A 22,174-nucleotide genomic window follows, 5' to 3' on the forward strand; every position below is an offset into this window, starting at 1 on the left:
TGTAGCTTCTTTGGAGACAAAATATGGATCTCGGCTAAATATAATTACAGAATTGAGACTGGTATTTCTAATATTAAGCTTTCCTTCGAAAAACTTTGCTTTGCAAGACAGGCCCAAGGAAGACACTAATAATTATTAAATTTATTTTTAATTTAGTATGTTTAAATTAAGTAAGTTTTGATTTAGTAAGTTGTTTTACTTTAATACGTTATTAAATATGTCGAAATGTATTTTCTATGTGTATGTGTGCTTTCCTTTCAATCAGTTAATCCATTTTCTTAAATAATATTTTCTTTTGGATATTCTCGCCCCCCCTCTAGTGTGCTCGCGCCCCCCTAGGGGGGCGCGTCCCACAGGTTGAGAATCGCTGCATTAAAGGAAGTCAATATTTACGAATAATTTTCTTTACTGTAGCTCTGTGAATTACATTTTTAAAAAAAATGATATTGAAAGAGAAACTAGTCTATTTGATTCGAAGTCAGGAAAATTATTAAGTGCCCCTCTTAAATATCCGAGACTAGTGACTGGAGCAATTTCATCTCAGATGCCAAATTGTGCCTCTTACATGTCATCTTCAACATTTCATAGGGAAAATCCAGAAATAAAAAAGATGAAATTGGAACAACAATATAGAGAGAAAGCTCTCCAGGAAAGCTTAACAGAAAAAAAAAAAAAAAATACGATGAGACAAGAGAATTTAAAAATTTTGAAGAACTAAAGCAACGCATCTCTTTAGTAAATTTGAAAAATTTCTGGAATATCATTCATAAAGAAAACAAAATTTTATTCGTGAATATTGGATTTAGTTCTGGTCCTGAAATTGTATTTTCTGTTGTAATAATTGATTTATTATAGGTGCTAGCTTTGGTTGGAAAAACAAGCTTGTCAAATATTCCAAATATTTCTTCTTTACCAATAAAAGTCAATAACATCAACATTTAAATGAAATATTAGAGCATCTGCCAGAAATGAAGACAAATAATTCATTGCTGAATTCAGATATTATTTCCTAGATTCATAATTTCATGGATAATTTAAATATAACCCAAAAAAATTTAACCAATGTTATAGCATTTATTAAAGAGCAATCTGCCTTGATTATTCAAAATGAGTACAGTAAAAGGTACTGCACTGAAATGATGATATTCTGCTTATTACTTTATTCAATGGCTCCGAATGCATATAAATTTGTCAGAAAGTCTGGCGAATGCATTTCAGGACATAAACCAGAAAATGTGTTTATGTGATTTTATTATTTATAATATTTTGTTTTTATTTAATTACTTTATTTGTATTTTTGTTTCTTTGTATATGTATTCATACAGTAAAGATTAATACTGAACATAGATGGCGCAGTATGCGCTAACCCATGTGTATGTTTGGAATGTGGGGGAAGCGCACTTAAGCTGTTTTTTGTAAAGACTTGACCCTGAGAGTTGGTGTGTAACTGGTGCAAGTAGGCACCGCTCGCTCTTTTGTTAGCGGCAAAAAGAAGTATTCGTTCGCTCTTTGTTAGCGGCAATTTCTACTTTAATTGTATATAGTATTATGTGTTACCTTATATGTGTGAAGTCATCGTCCATGTGTTGTTATATGTGTGTGTGTGCAAAATAAATAAGAAAAGAGACAAGAAAGCATCTTTCCTTGGCTTAAATACACACAACCAGCTCTACATATAAAAAATGGAGGCACCGGTGGGATGTCAGCATGAGAAACAGATAAGTTTCTTTCATTTGTTTCTTATTATTATTGATTATTAATTTGATGTTTTTAAAGAGAAGAACATCTGAAGAGTTAATAAGAAGTTCTCGAATTGCGAGCGAACATAATTTCTTCGGTTCCGTTTCGCAAACGATTTGTTATATAATTTCTTTTCAACATGGACGATCCGAAAAGATATAAGGAACACATAACGCAAATTAAAGTAGCAAGAGGCAAGGTTAAGGCCTCCTTAACTAGATTAGAACATTCTGCAGATGAATTGGAATCAAGAAATGAGGTAGTGATTCGTTTGCAGAGGTTAGAAGAACTTTTGAAAGAATTCGAAAAATTAGATTCAGAATTAACTATTGAGGATTCTGAAATAGAGGAATTCGAAAATAGATATTTTTCCTTGAAATTAAAGTTTCAAAATAAAATTGATGTCTTTAATAGATCTCAATTTACTTCTGCTCAAACACAAAATTCTTCAGTGCAATCTATTTCGAATTTTCGTTTGCCAAAACTTACTATTCCAGTGTTTTCTGGTAAATTTGAAGATTGGATGAACTTTAAGGATTTATTTGTATCCACAGTTCATTCGCAGCTTTCACTAAGCAATAGCCAAAAATTTCAATATTTAAAGGGTTTGTTGTCTGATGAACCCGCTTCTTTAATTAAGCACATACCGTTGTCCAATGATTCCTATGAAGAAGCATGGGGAAAATTAATGGACAGGTATGATAAGAAGAAGAAAATTATTAATGCATTAATCAAAACATTTTTGGAACAAAGAGGCATCTCTCAAGCCAATTCAACGAATTTGCGAAATATAGTTGACACGAGTGATGAGGTTTTGAGAGGGTTAAAATCTTTAGGAGAAGAGGCATCTAGCAGAGATTCATGGCTAATTCATTTGTTATTGCAAAAATTAGATCCTGAAACAAGAAGACTTTGGTCCGTGAAAACTTCAGAAATAGAATTTCCTACGTGGGAAGAATTCTTGGAATTTTTAAATACCAGATGTTCATCTCTTGAATTAATGGTTTATAATGAATCTGATACTAAAATTCCTACTAAGTCTAATTTTGTTGCATGTGAAAATATTCAAAGAAATAAAAGTGATAAAAATTGTTTGAAATGTTCGGGAATGCATAAATTGTTTAAATGTATTAAATTTAGAAATATGGATCTGAATGCTCGGAAGAATTTTGTAAAACGAAACTATCTTTGCTTTTTATGTTTGAATTCTCATAAAATTAAGGATTGCTCTAATAGTCATTTAAAATGTACCATATGTAAAGGAAACCATAATTCACTCTTGCATGAAGATATTAAAAGGGTAGTAAATAGTGCACGTGTTTCAGAATCCGAACCCGAACCTAACGATCAAACCCCAAAACACCCCTCCGAAGACGACATCCGCCCAGGGGGAGAAACGCAACGCAATAAATCAGTGGAACCTCAAAGGCCTGTTAGTTCTAGCACATGTCTAAACAACTCCAAATTTATAACCTTCCTCCCCACGGCAAAGGTTTTACTGTATAATAGTGGGGGTGATTCTTTCTTATTCAGAGCTTTACTAGATAGTGGTTCGGAGTCCAGTTTTGTCAGTGAAAATGTAATAAATATTTTAGGACTAAAAAGAAAGAATGCTAGAGTGTCTCTAAGTGGGATAAGTGGGGTTCAAGCAGGAACCACACGTGGCTCAGTTAATTTAAAAATTGGGTCAAGATTTAGTGAAGAATGTGTGACAGTTAATGCTTTTATTTTAAATAAGGTTACTTCTCAAATCCCAGTTGAGAATATTAACATTAAAGAATTAGATTATTTGAAGGGCATCCCTCTGTCAGATGAAGATTTTTCAAAGCCATCCGTATGTGATATAATTTTAGGTTCTGATTGCTTTTTCTCAATCCTTCGTAATGGAAAAATTAGTGGGTCTGAAGGACAACCAATTGCGCAAAGCACAATATTTGGATGGGTTGTCGCAGGTCAGATTCGAAGAGATTCTATTTCATCATCGTACACACAATCGCATCTGATTTCCGTTGAAAGTGATTGTAACATTGATTCTGTTTTGCAAAAGTTTTGGCAAATGGAAGAGTTGCCGGATAAAAAGTTTCTTATGTCAGATGAAGAAGAATGTTGTGAAAATCATTTTAAATCGACTTACAGAATAAATGATCAGGGTCGATTTGTTGTAAGATTACCTGTTTATAAGGACATTAATCAGTTAGGAGATACAAAGGGAATGGCTATTTCTAGGCTAATAGCTATGGAAAAGAAATTTAAGTTTGACTCAGAATTTGAAATGGAATACAAGAGTTTTATGAGAGAATATGAAGAATTGGGGCATATGTCACCTAATAAAGATTTTGATTCTTCTAAACCGGATTGCTTTCTTCCTCATCATGCTGTGCAAAAGAAAGACAGCATTACAACCAAATTTCGAGTTGTGTTTGATGGATCCTGCAAACCGCCTAACTTTAATTCGTTGAATTCAGTTTTGGGGGTAGGAAAATTATTGCAACCAGATATATTTACTATTCTTGTCAGATTCAGACTAAATAAAGTTGCTTTCACTTCCGATATAAAGCAAATGTATAGACAAATTTTAATTGATTCAGAAGATCAAAATTTGCAAAAAATAGTGTGGAGAAATTCACCTGATTCCACTATTAAGGAATACAAACTTTCTACTGTAACTTATGGAACTTCATCCGCTCCATTTTTAGCTACTAGATGTTTACATCAAATAGGCTTGGATTCTCAAATTATAAATCCTGAAATATCTAAAATAATTCAAAATTCCTTTTATATGGATGACTTGATGGCTGGAGCAAAATCTAATGAAGAAGCAATCGAGTTAATTCAAAAATTGTCGGAAATTCTAGATGCCCGAGGATTTCACTTAAGAAAGTGGCGTTCTAATTCTCCACATGTCTTAAATAATTTAGCTGAATGCCTGAGTGCTAATGAATCTAATGTGGAAATTCATCCCGAAAACTGTTCTAAAACTCTGGGACTTATTTGGAACTCTTCTACTGATTGCTTTGTTTTTAAAATTGACTTTAATTTTGAGAATGAAATCACCAAAAGATCTTTTCTGTCACATCAGCAAGGCTATTTGATCCTTTGGGTTTTCTTTCACCCTGCACAATATTAATAAAAATCTTTTATCAGCAGTTATGGTTGCTGAAACTTGATTGGGACAGTGCCCTACCGGAACATTTTGCAGTTAAGTGGCGTAAATTCAAAAAGGAATTTCAGCAAATATGTCACATTTCTATTCCGAGATGGCTTCTAACTACAGAAAAGGAAATTACTCTTCATGGATTTTCGGATGCATCGGAATCAGCATATGCCTGTGTAATTTATGCGGTTCAAAGAACTGATAATGGTGTTACGAAAGTCACTATTTTAGCAGCTAAAAGCAAGGTAGCTCCGCTAAAGCCTGTATCCATTCCACGGCTGGAGTTAAATGGAGCTCTCCTGTTAGCCCGATTATTATCTGTTCTAATTAAAACTTTTAATGATCATGTTATTAATATATATGCTTGGACAGATTCTCAAGTTGTTCTTTCCTGGTTGTCTTCACCTCCTCGAAATTGGAAGCCCTTTGTTGCCAACAGGACTTCAGAGATCTTGGACCTCATCCCTCAAAATAGATGGAGGTATGTGCCGTCAAAGGAAAATCCAGCAGATATAGGATCCAGAGGTTTGTCTCCTAAGGATCTGCCAGACTGTCGTCTATGGTGGGAGGGCCCTACTTTCCTAACATCATCAGAGGCTGACTGGCCAAAGCAACCAGTATTCAAAAACAATGACTCTGTCCTTAAGGAAAAGAAAAAAACTGCATGTGTATTTGCTGCAATTTTGAAAAATGACTTAATAGATTCATTAATTGAAAAATACTCGTCATATACTAAGTTAATTAATGTATTATGTTTTTGTATTAGATTTATAAATAATTGTAAAACTGGTAAAGTTAATAATTCTACAGGTATAGTTGAACCTATAACTTCAAAGGAAAGAATTTTTGCTCGTAATATTATTGTAAAATATGTTCAAACTGTATTTTTTGATGCTGAAATCAATTGTATAAGGTCAAACCAACCAATGCCAAAGAAAAGCCCACTATCAGCACTTTGTCCATTCATTGATAAGGACGGGTTGCTCAGAGTGGGAGGGCGTCTTCAAAATGCATCTTTGCAGTATAATGCAAAACATCCTATCATATTACCTAACCAGCATAAATTAAGTATTCTGATTGTACAATATTTTCATATTTTAAATTTGCATGCATGTGGTAATTTGTTAATGGGTATTTTACGCCAAACATTTTGGATATTAAATGTTAAAAGAATAGTTAGAAAATGTGTATTAAATTGTGTTGTATGTTGTAGATTTAGAAGTAATATGTCAAAACAAAAAATGGGAGATCTTCCTGAGGGACGAGTGACTCTCAACAGACCATTTTTTGTCTGTGGTATTGATTATGCAGGTCCAATTTCTATATTGAAACACCGAGGCAGAGGAGCCAAAACAACGAAAGGTTATATGGTTGTATTTGTATGCTTTGCTACGAAGGCTTTACATTTAGAATTGGTTACGGATTACACGTCCGATTCCTTTATTGCTGCATTGAAACGTTTTTGCTCAAGAAGGAGCACACCTAAACATATTCATTCGGACAATGGGACTAATTTTTTAGGAGCTAAAAGGAAGTTCAAAGATTTATACAACCATTTATCTAAAATTAATCTAGATCAAAATGTTTCGTATTTTCTTTCTCAACAGGAAATTGAATGGCATACTATCCCTCCTTTGAGTCCGCATTTTGGTGGACTCTGGGAAGCTGGTGTAAAATCGGTAAAATTTCACTTAAAGCGAGTTTTAGGAAATTCAAACTTAACTTTTGAAGAACTTTATACTTTATTAACTCAAATAGAGGCGATATTAAACTCAAGACCCCTAGTTGGTGCAGATAATGATGATGTAGATAACTTAAATGTTCTAACACCATCTCATTTTATAATTGGAGATGTAATTTATAGTCCACCTGAGACACTGGAAGTGTCTACACTTTCATTGAGGAAGCGCTGGGATATTGTCCAAAAAATGAAATTAAATTTTTGGAAAAGATGGCATATCGATTATTTGAGCTCATTACAAAATAGGAGAAAATGGAAAAATTGTTATCCAAACATTAAAATCGGTGATATTGCAATTATTAAAGAAGACAATATTCCCCCAGCAACATGGCCTCTTGGTAAGGTTGTAGCTATACATCCTGGTAAGGATGGGGCCATAAGAGTAGTAACATTAAAAACTTTGAAAGGGCTTTTTAAAAGGCCTATAGTTAAACTGTGTATTTTACCTGTGCATCAAGAATGACTTCTTGATGGGTGGGAGTATGTTTATGTGATTTTATTATTTATAATATTTTGTTTTTATTTAATTACTTTATTTGTATTTTTGTTTCTTTGTATATGTATTCATACAGTAAAGATTAATACTGAACATAGATGGCGCAGTATGCGCTAACCCATGTGTATGTTTGGAATGTGGGGGAAGCGCACTTAAGCTGTTTTTTGTAAAGACTTGACCCTGAGAGTTGGTGTGTAACTGGTGCAAGTAGGCACCGCTCGCTCTTTTGTTAGCGGCAAAAAGAAGTATTCGTTCGCTCTTTGTTAGCGGCAATTTCTACTTTAATTGTATATAGTATTATGTGTTACCTTATATGTGTGAAGTCATCGTCCATGTGTTGTTATATGTGTGTGTGTGCAAAATAAATAAGAAAAGAGACAAGAAAGCATCTTTCCTTGGCTTAAATACACACAACCAGCTCTACAAAATGTCTATAAAATGGTAATTTGGTCTGCAGTAAATTCATTACTGAATAATTATTGCAAAAAATTAAATGACAGTTTGAGAAGCTCTTTTAAAACTGGAAAGAAAAGAAAATTTGATAAATTTAGTAAAGATATTTCTAACAAAGTAATGATAAAATATATAGTTAAATAAGGAAGCTCTTCTAATGTTTCAAAGATTTATTTGATATTTTTTGAAGTGTCAATAGAATAGAATACTGTTTCGTGAAATATTGTTTTTATTGCTTTCTTGGAGTTGACGCCACGGCAAATATTCTTAAAACCCTTTTTGTATGGAATTGTTTTGAAATTAATCAACAATTTTTTCATTCAATTTTTGCTAAATAGTTTTAAATCTAGGGGAGATACACCTACTGGGAAACCTGCCCTGCATATAATGCAAAAAAGGTAATGCATACCAAGCGCCGTACCTCCAGGGTGATTTGGAAAGGGACTGCATTTTAATTATTAATGAATTCTACAATATATGTGTGTTGAATTGCATGATATGGAAGTATATGAAATGATATTAACAAGTGAAAAGTAATTTCTCCTGACTTTCTAGCGCACAGAGACTTAACGTTAAGGGAATGAAATGTACCGTCTCGTTCTGACGTCACGGAAAACCGCAGGGACCTTGTCTATCGGGTTTGTGACCCACCCATGTTGGGATGTCTCCTGTCTTGACGATGTTAGTGTGAGAGCTACGAAAGCTGAAATGTTTCTTCCTCGTGGTGGTTTACTAGCGGCTAAATTCTAGCGTCTCAATCGCAACGTCTATCCCTATGGGATGGGCGAATCCATCCCAAACCTTACTTTCGACTGGTAGGGACGTTTGACCGAGAGGGGCAGCAGGGATAAACGTTGTCTTTTAAATGTTGAGTTGTAGCTCAACGCTTATCCTGGTTCAGTTAAATCGACTAGCGTCTCAATCGCAACGTAATCCCTATGGAATGGGCGAATCCATCATGAACCGTACTTTTCACAGGTAGGTACATTTGTCCGAGAGGGGCATCAGGGATAAACGTGAACGAGGAAGATGGGAGGAAATGTGTACCTCAGAATGTGTACTAAAATTCACTTTTCTTATTGACCAATTCCAGCTCGCGAAAGAAAGCCGCTATGTATATCCATGTATATGAGCAATGCAATCGTACATGTGATTGGCTAACGTGCGAACGTGATTGATTGTGTATGTTTACATTTCGGAGATAACAGCAAACGTGTGTGAGATTCTGTCTGGTTAATCTTTGAAAATTCACAGGTGGTCTGAGACACAGAAGTGTGAAAGAATTTATGAGCAATTGTTAATATATGTGGGATAGTAAACATAAAAATATAGTTCTTTTTATCGTGTACATAATGTTATTACATTTACATTAACTTACAAATCTTCAGTAACATGTGGGATGATTATGATTTAAAGTATATTTGTATGTATCACCAAATAAGTAGCATATTTAGATAAATGATTTTTTTTAAATATATTTCAAAGATTTTATATTCTAGTGATTCTTTTTTTTTTTTTCGTGCAGAACATGCAAAGAAGGCTTTCTAACAATATCATGTTTTCACAAGTATTGAGTCATAATTTTTAACAATGATTATCATCTTCATATTTAATTATCAGATCTTTATTGCTGCAGATATTCATATTTCCTCAATTTTAAATATTTTCATCTCTTTACTTTTTGTTCCCCTTTGTTTCAATAACACTTAGTTCCCTTAAGCCCAACTAATTACTACTAATTATTGACATTAACAACTAATTACAACTAATTATTGACATTAACAACTAATTATTGACATTCTTATTAAATACTAATTTTACCTAATTGTTACATGACAAGTCGTAATAAGCATTGCCCTTTTTTTGTTTATTTATTTATTTTGCATTGAAATGGAATATGTAGGGAAAAAAATACTCATATATTGAACATATTCAAAGTGAAAAGGAAAATTTGTATTTTAAAAATATAAAGTTTTTTTTTTTTTTTTACTTCTTAAAATCAACTACATAGACTCAGACATTGATTTCTATTTATATAGCAATTTCAGCAGAATTAGTCAAACAAATGTCTTTCTCAAACTATAATGCCACGACAATTTGTGCAATTCTTAATTGCTATTCCTTCGATATAAATTATGAAGATCAAGTGACTCATATATGTGTGAATTTTTCAATTGTTTGTGTGTGAATTTACATTGAAATATTTTAATACCATCTTAATGAACCCAAATGTGGTACATAGTGCAAAGATTTGGATTATATTTCTAACATGATAGCGTTTATAGACTTGTGTACTGTTTATAATTTCAACATGCATGATAAAAATCATTCAAAATGGTTTATAGAACAGATCATCGCATCTACAACTACAAAATCCGGCATGTAGTTACTTCTTACGTTGCTGATGCTCATTAACCCTTTCAAGAGATATGGAAAATATGCTTCCTCCCAAATATTTCAATTTTTGTGTGAAGTTATGTAGGTTTACTTAAGTTCTGACACAAATTTTCTATAGTATGGTATGGTATAGTTTAGGTTTTCTGGCACAAGGTACAATTTAGGACAAGCTGTGCTATCCACAAGGATATTTAAGCAGTTCCATCATAAAGGTGTAAATAAAACAAGGATACATTGTAAAACGTCAAAAATTTAAAAGGTCTATGATTTATAATGATTTGGCACAAGAATAAAAATAAATCTCAAATTTTAAATGCTATGAAAGAAACCAGTGGCTTTTAAAAAGTCAAAAAGTTTTAAGTGAGGTTTCTCACCCACCAGGTCCTGTAAATTTGAAATTGGCGAATGAAAGTGAGTTAAACGATCAGAAGTAAAATTAGGACATTGAGTAAGAATATGTGCAATAAAATTGATCACTCCACAGTTCGTACAATGAGGAGCTTGTTCACCAAACAGCAAATGTCTATGTGTATACCTTGTGTGTCCAATGCATAGACGAATTAATTTCACATCTGCGCATCGGTGTGGTAAAACTGAACACAAAAGTAATTCGGTCTGAGAACAAGCACATTTAAATATTGAACTTATGGAGGCACTATAATAAGGCCAGGTTTGGGTGTTCTGTCTAAAACAAATTTTTTCGCTTCTGCGTATGAAATATTTCTTCTAACTTTCAGGCTTTGAATTACGTTTTCCGTATTCCATTTAGGACAGTCACGGGAATAAGCAGGATTTAGCCCAGAGCAGTTTAAACATTTGAAGGTCTGTGAGCTACAAACTGAAGTTTCATGAACATCAGCTGAGCATTTGGCACATCGACGGTTGCCATGGCAAATTCACTGCGAATGTCCGAATCTCTGACATTTAAAGCAACGTAGAGGATTCGGTACATATGGTTTAACTTTGGATTGTATATAGCCAGCACGTATAAATTTCGGAAGTTCCGGACGACTGAAAGTTAGAATGACATGTTTTGTTTGGAATGAACGAACCATTACGTTTAATTTTTATGCGATGAGCTGCACAAACTTTTTGGGAATGCAATTCCCGAATGAGTTTATTCTCCGAACAATCAAAAAGATCTAAATCAGAGATGACTCCTCGAGAAAAATTCAGTGTCCTGTGAGGAAATACCTCTACAGGGAAGTCTTCAAGTTTTGTTAATTTCTGCATCGTAGCAATCTGTGTTTTTGATGAGGTCTCAATGAGAAGATCCCCGGATGGAAGTTTTTTAGTAGATTTGACATCACCAATAAATGAAGAAATCAATCTTTGAACTATTAAAGGTCTTTGGTGTGTGTAATATTAGAAATCTAGTATCTTCAGTAATAGGTAAACATGGCAAAGTGTTTGAAAAAAAATTCGGGCACGACGACACCGCCTTCCACGGAGCCCAACAAAGGAAGGCAACCACTGGCTCTGGCCATTCCCAGCCTTAGCGCTTATCATGGCGCTAGCCGGAACCTATACGCTGAGAGTCACCCCCGGGGACAGCCTGTTAACGCCTAGCCCAAGGAGTAACCCCTTCACTTGATCCCCTTGAGCAGCCCAGTCAAATATCTGGGATACTGGCCGATTGATACATTTCGGTTTAGACCCTTAGAGGGTCGCCACGCACGGCGAACACGTGGGGTTTTTGGCTGTCCATGCGAAGCAAGAAGCAAACAGAGCGGCCACAGCTTCTCATGGAGAGCTCCCTCGCTTACCGTCCAGAGATGGAAGAATGAAGAAAACAGAAGGGGAAGGGGGGATTTTAAGAGAGAAGGGGATAAAGAAGAGAAAAGGGATAGAGGAGTAGGAAGAGAAAAGAAAGAGTAAAGATCTCTGGGTACCTCGGGATCGGGACACCTGTACCCACCTAAAGAAGGTGAGCCCCTGAGGGGACAAATTTTCTATAAGACAGGAACTTAGATGCTTCAGTTCCTTATTTCACATAAAATAGTGTGTCTTGATTTGTTACTTAATTATAAAGAAACCAAATTTAATTAATGTAATTAGCTAAAGGAGTCACTTTTCTTAAGCCAAATTCAATCCTAAAAATATTTTAACAAATCATGATTGTGTAAAAAAATGACCTTTTAAAGGATTAAGAAAGAGTTTTTCAAAATTTGAATTAGATTTTTCACCTAAACATTATTTAAAACTAAATTTTTCTTTCAATAATTTTGAAGCATATCAGTCACAAACCATTTTTTAAATTATTTTAAAAATACAAAAATGAGTTTTTCGATAAAATTTATTTTATTACCGTGCGTGTTTTTACCTGTAATTTATATAAAATTTTAAAAATATTTTTTAATATACTTTATAATTTTTTATCTGTAGTAACTGGATTTATACTCACACACATTCCAAAGATATTAAGTATATTCGTTAGTAATTATTTTCGATACAATAAAATCAGAGGAATCAAACATAAAATATTCCAGTCGAATTATCATAAAAAGTACCAAAATATGGAGCAAGTTCGGGAAAAAAAAATTTAGGAGCAATAATCCCCTGTCCTTTCAACACGTCTCTGATCACAATGTATTCTTAAAGTCGAATTAAAGGACTTATTTGCAATTCTAAAAAATTTAGTTGAAAACGATTTTCTATCATTGGGGCAATTGTGTTATTAGTAGTCAGACAGAATAACGTTTACTGAAATTTAGAATGAAAGTCTTTAAAGGAATGCTATGGAAAAATAAACCCATTCATCATAATAAAAATTCTTATAAAGAACATTTCCAAGAAGTTGGAGATCTTAAGTCAGATAGTGAACCGGACTAAAATGAAGTCTTCGAATGCCAATTAAACCCTCAAGGGGTCGTTTCTCTTTTCCTCTCCTCAACAATATCTATATAAACAGTTTTAAGAAGAAAATTTCATCAAACTGAAATAACAAAATTTTTTATTGCGGATCACTTTCTAAAGTTCAGTATATCGCAATGCCAAATTAAATTTTCGAAGAATTCAACACAAAATAAGTTTTAAGACTTTTTAAAGACAATCTAAATAATATTTAATTATAGATTTGATATATTTATTTTAAATTATAATGCAGCTTTTTTTTTTTTTATTATTATGGAACAACAAAATATAAAACTTTCGGTAGAACAATGCTCTAAAAGTAAATAACGAACTGCTAGAAAAATATTCTAAAATTAATATCAATAATTATAATAATAATTAAGTTTGCACGGCTTTTGTACACTAGGCGACAGTACAAAATGAAACTATCGGAAATACCACAAAAAAAAATATCTAGAGGCATCTAAGCAGTTGTCTATTTAATAAAAAGGTCATATTCAGGCACTGCAGAATTGTATTCAGACTATCAACATGTACTCTGTTGAAGATATTTTTCATTAAAATGAACTTTTTTTTTTACACGAATAAAAACAATGCAAGGAACATAAGTTGCTTAACTATCAGATGTGAAAAATTATTAAGAAATAACCGCATGATTGACTGCTTAAAAATAAAAATTTCTTAATATTTCAGTGACAAGCTGTTTCATTCACCATTTAGATAAAAAGAAATAGTTTGTCTTCAATATTAGGACATAAATTTCTTGGATAAAAAATTCATACAATTATTAATTCTTCAGACTGTTCATGTGTTAAAAAAAACTTGTTAACACTATAATGAAACCTCATTCTTAAAAAATGAAAATTACCTTAATTTTACAGAGTTTTTTAGATCCAATATATTTAATTCACCCAAAAAAATTGCATGCAATAATATAGCTTTCATATGAAATTTGGTAAGGAAAAACTAGTCCAAATATAGTGTTCATATATTATGAGAGACTTCCTTTTTTACAGAATTTTAACACAGTTTAATTATTTTTTTCTTCTATAAATTTGGAACTCATTCTTTCTGAATTTCACAGAAAAAACGGAAAATCAGCTCTTCCCTAGAAAAGAAAAGAAAAAAAAAAAAAAAAAAAAAAAAAGGCAAGAACTTATTTTCTCAAGCTAAAAGTTTAAAAGCAGGAAGTATAGTCATAAAATCCAGTATTCACATTCTACCTTCCTTTTTCCCATTGAAATTTCCCACTCACACCCTATGAGCATAAACAATCAATATCAGCATTTCGCAGGAAAAGTTTTATAGCTGAATGAGCTGATTTTTTAGTGATTCACTTGTTGCTACATTTTAAAATTAGGATTTATCACATACCTATTTTGCTTATAAAAAATCTTAACTCATAATTAAAAATTTTACAATATTTAACAAATATCTTCATTACATTATGAAAAAAAAAGACTAAAAAGGTGTTGTTTATTTATTTTTAACTTCATAGACATGGCCTTTTACGTTGGATATTGGCAATAACCTAGTCACATTTTCCAAAAAATATTCAGTCAACTGACTCCAAGCAAGACACTGCAAAAATGTGCTGTGTAGTAAATTATATAAAACATAAAATCAGGAAACGGAATTTTTTCTTTTTTTTACCTTGCTAGATAGTTTATTGCCACTGTATAATTCATTTTTTTTAAAATACAAATCTTCAAAATCATAAATAATTTTGTTAAATATAAAATTTGTTTCTATTTTGACACTTTTATTTTATTCTTTCAAGTTATAAATATATGATATTCTTTCAGTACTCCAATTTGCCAAAGAAATAGGTGAATTTTATTAAGTTTACTGATTTTATATACTATTTCAAGCACTTATAAATTTGTTTCATTTGCAAAATTAAGAAAAGAAAACTGTATCTGGGAGACATTTATAAAATTAATTGATAACCAAAGATTAACTATATTTATTAACTATGTAAAAAGAAATCATTAAGTAATAAGTATAAATGGAAAAATAAAATAACAGAGAATCATTAAAAATCTGTAATTTGTGAAAAGTAATAATGTAACATATTCTTATTGTTTTGTTTCACTTCAGAATGTAAGAACTATACATCTTTATATGAGCTGAAAGAAGAAAAATCAAGCTCAGCAATGTCCTTGCATATTTTTAACAAGCATGGCAAAATGATGAAATATGCAGACAATGAATAGATAATATAACATTATAAATTTCTATATATATTTCAACCATCTACATCTAAATTTTTATACAGATTTCTATGCCCCCCCTTGTAAGAATGTACCCTAAACAAATGAAATATAATTCTTTTCATATTATCTAAATGATCTATTTTAATTTTAAATATAACACAGCTACAGCATGAAAATGTTCCATTTCTTAGCTGTCACTTACTGCTTTATTTCTTGAATTCTTGTTTCGATACATTTGTTAGTTCAGAACCAGGGTCACCAATGAGGAAGATTGATGAGGACGAGGAGCAAACTCGTGACGTTGGGGTTTGCAGCCGAGTAACAAGACCACTAAACAAAAGTGTTCAATCTTTCCAGAGGCTGTTATCTGGCTTATAAGCTTCACCACAATTTCTTCTATGGATTTATCCTGATACTAAATTTTTTTTCATAAAGGAACTTCCTAAAAGTTAAAAGCTTAAAAAGAAAGCCAGAAATTTCTGGACAACCTTTTCAGCCAAACCATTGGGAATTTGTTCCTTTATTTAAAGACAGGAGAAAATAAATAAATTGAAATACATACAATATAACAATATAAACTGCAGTGTAAAAAATTAATTTATTTTTCTTATAAAAATATATACTATTTTGGTCACAGTGAGCTTTTATTGATATACTGATTCAAATTACATTCACTAAATAAGAAACAACATTTAATAAACCCATTAAAATGAGAAAAGAACAATTTAAAGTAATACAATCATATATTTATATTAAGTCGTTTTTAGTATATTTTAATTTCCGATCCGTTAACGGATCCTTCACTTATATAGGGAGCAAATAATTCATTTTCGTGCGCTTCCTACGTGATTTATCTGCTCTGTCGGTTGATTCCTTTTTAATTGAGGGCAGTTTGGCCTTAAATGCGTCGTAGACAGACATTCATAACATTGTAATTGTTTCCGCTGATCAAAATTGTCTCCATTCCAATTCCTTTGTGGGGCTAAATTCCTCCACGATTTATTCTCATTGGGTTTAGCGTTTGCCATTCTTTCCGTCGCTTTATACTTCTCATCCTTCTTAGGGTCTGTTTCTCTCAACCATTTTTCTTTCGGGGAATTTTACAAAGTTGGATTTCGTCCGCACCGATTCGTAGTAGTCCAGTTTCTCGGCTAGAACAAAAGGATCCACGAACTCCGACCATACGTCTAGAAAATGGTCTCTTATCTGGCTCGGGACGCGTTTTTTTATCTGGTCGGTGATTAGCAATTTCTTTAGCCCGGTAAAATCCGTTACACCCGATCCCGAAAGCCAACCATCTAAGAAATGTTCCAGATCAAAAATTAATTCCTTCCACAATGCGTTCGGTTTTTTCTGATGGCTCACGAAACGCTGCCTATATGTCTCAGTTTTTATCTTAAATCGTTCCAGCAAAACTTGTTTAATATGCTCGTAATCCTGAGCCTTGTCTTCCGGTTCTTTCGCTATGATGTGAGCCAAATCTAACGGCAATAATGACAGTAGTTGAGAGACCCATTCAGCCTCGTCAATCTCGGCGGTTTTTAATTGCCTCTCTAGTAACGTCAGATAAATTGACATATCAGTTTGGTTACTATCAAACTTAGGCATTAAATGCTTAATATCTCTTCGCGGTCTAGAATTTTCATTTCGGCTTGAATGTGAGCTATTAATTTCCGAGGAATTAGATATTCTTAAACGCTCCAACTCAAATTCCCGTTCGCGCTGCCTTTCAGCTTGTAATTCTGCCTCTACGCGCTCTTTCTCTGTTTTTCGTTCTTCCACTATAACTTCATATCTATCTTTTACGAAGTCTAAGTCAATATCTGGGAACTCTTTAATTTTCCTGATCAGATCTACTACTTTATTTGAGGGGTCAGTCTCGATCCCTAATTCTTCCGTCAGGGAAAATAAATCTATTTTTAACGCTCTGTTTAAGAAAGCCATTTCTTAATTTAATTCTACTTACAAACTGATTAGCTATCTTACTCTCAAAAAAAAAAATTTTAAGCTACACAAAACTCAACTGATTTTAAACACAAGGAACTCCTTTATGTATCAACAATACACATAAAACACAGTTGATTTATACAATACACAAAATAAATTCTATTAAATATTTCACCAGTTTTGAATAATTTACTGAAATCAGCAGATTTCTATTCAACTAATTACTGCAAACTGTCACACAATTTTTCATCTAATACACATTCGATAAAAGTCAAAGTTATCATTCATCGAATGCATTTGGTTCAGCCACTGAAACCTGTGGTTACATTTAGCATTTACAAGTTAATTAGCATCTACAATTTAACATTACTTCTATATTATTAACAGAACTTGTACACCAAAATTTTAATCTTTACAATTAGTCCCAACTAATTAAAAATTTCTTTACTGAATTGCTTTAATAGCCAATTCTAAAATGCTACACTGAAATTTCAAATTTTACTTCAGTAATCGACAGTTACTTTTATAATAAATTTACTGCCTCTAGAGAAAGGAAAGTTAGGAAGCACTCACCGGTGTGCAGGAGACTCGGAACACTTCGTCGGTTGGTTGATACCACGTTGGAGGTAGAGGGAATTCCAATCGAAGTTGAGTCCACTCGTCGAACTTGTAGCTGGAGAATTCCTTTCTAACTTGGGTCAGTACGCTCTTGCAGCTGAGAGATTCTTCCTCGCTTTGAGTTCCACTCGTCGATCTTGTAGTTGGCAATTACCACGCAACTTTTTAAAAGTAATTTTAACCTAGATATTGTAAGTTTTCTCAGACTAGAAATCTCTGAGTCTGAAACGCAAGTCCAGTTAGCTAATGATAGCTTACCGCGCAAAGTTCTATCAACACCGCTGCCACCAAATATTAAAGCTGTAAAGTCTCGATCCAATAACAGGTAGCGTTATGATCAAATTCTTTATTTACAGCTTTATTACATAAAAACAACTCTTTCTAATCTAGGTTAAATGAATGATGCTATTTACAACACGAAAATTAAACAAGAATAGTTAATCGAACAATTTCGAAGGAAACAACTTTACAAGAACAGCTAACAGGCTGTTGGCGTCTTAGGCTACTCCAGGGGTAGCTCTCGGAATCCACCGAATTTGCTTCGGGTGGAATTTTACTCAGAAGTCCGATTCAAACGAAGCTTCTCTCTTCTTCTTCTGAAAAATCTCACCTTTTATTTTCCTCTCAGACTCCCTGTTACCCAATCACCGTTCAGAACAACCTGAATCGTCTCTGGTCGCCCGTGGGAAACTAACTTGTGCAAACTGTGCAGGTGAGCATGCAGCGAACTGGCGCCAATGTCCCCGCTTCCCTAAACAAAGTGGTAGAAATAACACCACTACTAATTTCCTAAAAAACCACCCCTCCAAAAAATCCATATGGGATGTACCCAGGACGCATCGACCTCTTAAAAATTTCAGAAAGATGGAAGAAAATGTGTCATTCTCAAAAATTCTGACAAATTCAGAGTCAGAATTTCCTCCATTAGAGACCCCAGCGGAGAGCGAAACAACTCCATCAGCTGCTAAAATCCCTATTCCAAATCAGTCGGTCCCAGCGGATGCTAAAAATTCCAAAATTTTTACCGAGATATTTTCTGGCCTAGCTCAAATAATGAGAGAAGATTGGTGTGAAGCACCTCTTCTACTCGAAGCCTTTAGAAAGGCATTACCAGCAATTCGTGCTGCATCCCACGGTGCTGATATGGCGTATTTTCTATTTAACGAATACGTCAGTCTTAGTTGCGGTTCCCAACGTTAACATTCAATCGCAACAACATAATAAACTTGCATAATCTTAAGGTCTGCACTTGGAACGCAAATAGCTTGCGTAACAAGATCGCGGAAGTAAGAGACTTTGTTTTAGAGCAAAATCTTGATGTGTTTTTGGTACAAGAGACCCGACTCCCCCCGGAGTTCACACCCCTAATCGCTAATTACCGGATTTATAAAACAGATAGATCCGGAAATAGTTTTAATCGTCAAGGCAATCACGGAGGCACTTGTATTTATGTGAAATCAATAATTGAACATCACGTCATCCCCACTCCCGTTTTAGAGAGGATAGACGCGACAATTATTGAGGTTAAATTAGGAAATCTCCCCCCTCTCAAAATTGTGTCAGCATATGTACGATCTGGGAGTTCGTACATGTTCCCTCTGGAGGATTTAGAAAAACTTTTAAATTTAGGCCCAAACTCTCCAACCCACATTAATCAAGTTAGCTCAAATGACTCAACTATAATTCAAGATCATGAGCGTTCTATTTGTCATTTAATTCAGTTATTGCTTGGAACAGTTTATTTCAAAAGAAAATTTAATAGGCGAATAGATAATTTAGTTAACACATTAATGCAAATGGAGAAGGATAGACATCTGACACATGCTTACAAATTATATATGGATTTTCCATTCAAAACTCAGTCATCCACAAGGATTGAAGTAAATCACAAAAAAGGAATCAGAATTAATACAGACGACGTCTATCAAGATTCAGAAAATATTTGGAATACGTCCGCAAATGAAGATAAAAACAAAGAATATAAAGTGGTAAAAATGCATAAAAATTGCCCAATACCAGAGCATTGTTTGGAGAAATGTACGAATATGGCATGCGACTCATAATATGGCCATCTTTATAAATGTTCTTGCCCAGATGATAATTGGTATCCGAATGGATAACACGTGTGTGGAAGCTGCTCCGTCTTCGACGGAGCAGGAGCTGCTTGCGCGTGTGAAGCCTAGGAAAGATGAAAGAAGACGGAAGAGAGGAGCGGGTTCCCGGACTAGCCTTTTAACCCTTCAACCGGCTGGAACGTAGAAAGTCGCTCCAATGTGTCTCTTGAAAACCGGCTGGAACGTAGGAAGTTGATTTCCGAAAACTACTTCTAACCCGGCTGGAACGTAGGAAGTTGCTTTCCGCAAACTGCTTTAAACCCGGCTCCAACGTAGAAAGTCGTCAATGCCTTCCCCCTTAAATGCAGTAAACGGGGTGGGTCATCCGCTTGTTAAGGTCATTTTGTGGTTTTCGCTGACAGTTAGAATTTGGGTGGTCCCTCCAATTAGGGGAACGAACTCACAAGAAGGGGAAACAACGCTTTTCGTAAGAATTCACGATTGCAGGATCGATTGGTGATATGAGCTGTATACTTCATTTCTGATTTGAATATTTCATTATTTTGCCACAAATTTAATATCCAAATGAAAACTATTATACTTATTAAAGGTAGGGAATCCCTCATATTTACATGTCATAATCATGTATAACAGTTAATGATTGTAATTAGTTCGCAAAACAGTACGTTTGAACTTTTAATAATACTTTTATTAAAATGCAGTAAAATAAAAAAAAATCCTTATTTAAAATTTTTAAATTTATTTTCATCCCGATTATTAAGCGAGACAAATATTTATTTATAAATGTAATTTTAACTATTGCTTAAGCTTTGTATATAGATTTTGGCCAAGCATTTAATACGTAATCAAAGGCAAATTTGAAAATTTTTTGGATCTAATTATTTATTTTTTACTATTTAGAGTGAGTTTTTAGTAAAAGCGTTTTTAATTATTTTTATAGACGTTTTTATTTAAAGTATCTTGATAAATGTAGTTACTATTATTCTTTTTTACTGCTTAATATTATTTTTTATTTAATTATTTAAATACAAGCGTTCTTTACTGCTTTTTGCAAATCATATTTGTCTTTCTTTTTTTTTGGGGGGGGGAGGCAAAGGTAGGAAAAAAACCCGCTTCTTTTATAAATATAAAAATATTTTTTAGAAATTATATCTTTAAAATATATAATTTTATTATTAATATATATTTAAAATCTCTATAAAAAATGAAAGCACACTCAAATGGGAGGAAGATTTGTGTCTTGTGACGAGCTGCGAAAAGCGTATATGAAAAAAATTACTTAGTAATAATAAGGACTATTAAAAAAAAGTTTAGCATATGAAAGAAAGAAAATATATTTAATAAATGGAAAACGTTTATTTATATTCAACAAAATTCGATGATGAGTATGATATTGCTTTGAAGAATAGAATTAATAAATGTATCTGTGCAATAATAATTATTGCTTTGCATTAAAACGGCATTAGCTATTTAATGAAATTAAATAAATGCATTAAAGGCTGATACCATTTCTAACTGTTTGAACGTATATTACAAGGCTGTGGATTCAGAACTTTTTTATCTGGATCTCGGTTGCTTTCAATTGCTAGTATTCGGTAAGAAAATCCATGTCTTTCTCTATGTGAAAGTAGTTTTTCGGCTTGTCCGCATTGTTAATAGAAGTTTTACGATCAAATCAAGCTGTAAAATGTCGGTAGGTTTAGTGCTTAAAATTGCCCAAGTTAAGTTACAAAGAGAAGCGTTACATCTAGTGACAACAGCCTATTCAATAAAAATTAGTGTCTCAAAATGGGTTATATAGAACATGTGCCAGGCAGATTGTACAATAGAAGTACTTTTAATACGAATCTCGCATTGAAAGGAAGGATATTTTCCCTTGCTAGGCATTCAGCAAGACAAGAATGAATTCTTGAAAGATGTTCTGAGTAGTTCTTTTAATATTTACCATTTTTGAAATTTATGAGTCTTGGATGTAAAAGATTAATTCATCATTCCTGAATGAGCTGTTCTTTTTATGAAATTAACATGGGTATTATGGCAATAATATATGAAAAAAAGTTTTTAAGCTTTGCTCTTTAATCAATTTTAGATTTTATGTCAAACAAAGCGTGTGTTCTACTATTTTTGATTTTCATATCCATTACAGTTTTTTTTTTTTTCATAGAACATTTAAAGACGTACTTCTTAATATATTTAATAATAATTAATGACTAAAAAGTAAAATAAAAAATACGATTTCTCTGTTCACTAATACAAGGCAAGTGGATTTTATTACAAAATTTGTTTATATTCTGATTGAAATTCGGCCATTGATCAGATACTACTGAGTATTGTTTCCAATAGAAAAATTGCTTCCTTTAGGAAATTTATTTCTAATGCACCTCCTAAGGTCAATCCTAATAGCAATTTTCAAAAATGAGCTAAAAAGTTTTCACCAATGCTTGATTCTGCACTTGAACTTTATCTAAAATATAACAAAATTTT

General features: G+C 33.0%; 1 protein-coding gene across 1 annotated transcript; it reads left to right on the forward strand.

The window, feature by feature from the left end:
- The first annotated feature begins 1,879 nt into the window (after positions 1–1,879).
- On the forward strand, positions 1,880–15,428 carry LOC129956842 (uncharacterized). The gene is made up of 4 exons (XM_056068797.1): positions 1,880–2,019; positions 6,108–6,747; positions 8,486–8,562; positions 15,293–15,428. The coding sequence occupies exons 1-4, from the start codon at positions 1,880–1,882 to the stop codon at positions 15,426–15,428; spliced, it is 993 nt and encodes a 330-aa protein (XP_055924772.1).
- Positions 15,429–22,174: the final 6,746 nt, after the last annotated feature.

Source organism: Argiope bruennichi, chromosome 11, assembly GCF_947563725.1.
Source record: "Argiope bruennichi chromosome 11, qqArgBrue1.1, whole genome shotgun sequence".
NCBI classification, from domain to species: Eukaryota; Metazoa; Arthropoda; class Arachnida; order Araneae; family Araneidae; genus Argiope; species Argiope bruennichi.

Coding starts and splice junctions, on each gene's coding strand:
- LOC129956842 (XM_056068797.1), top strand. CDS start 1,880: ATGGACGATCCGAAAAGATATAAGGAACACATAACGCAAATTAAAGTA. Junction 2,020..6,107: donor GTAGTGATTCGTTTGCAGAG/GTTAGAAGAACT, acceptor TGTATGTTGTAG/ATTTAGAAGTAATATGTCAA. Junction 6,748..8,485: donor CTCATTTTATAATTGGAGAT/GTAATTTATAGT, acceptor ATCCTGGTTCAG/TTAAATCGACTAGCGTCTCA.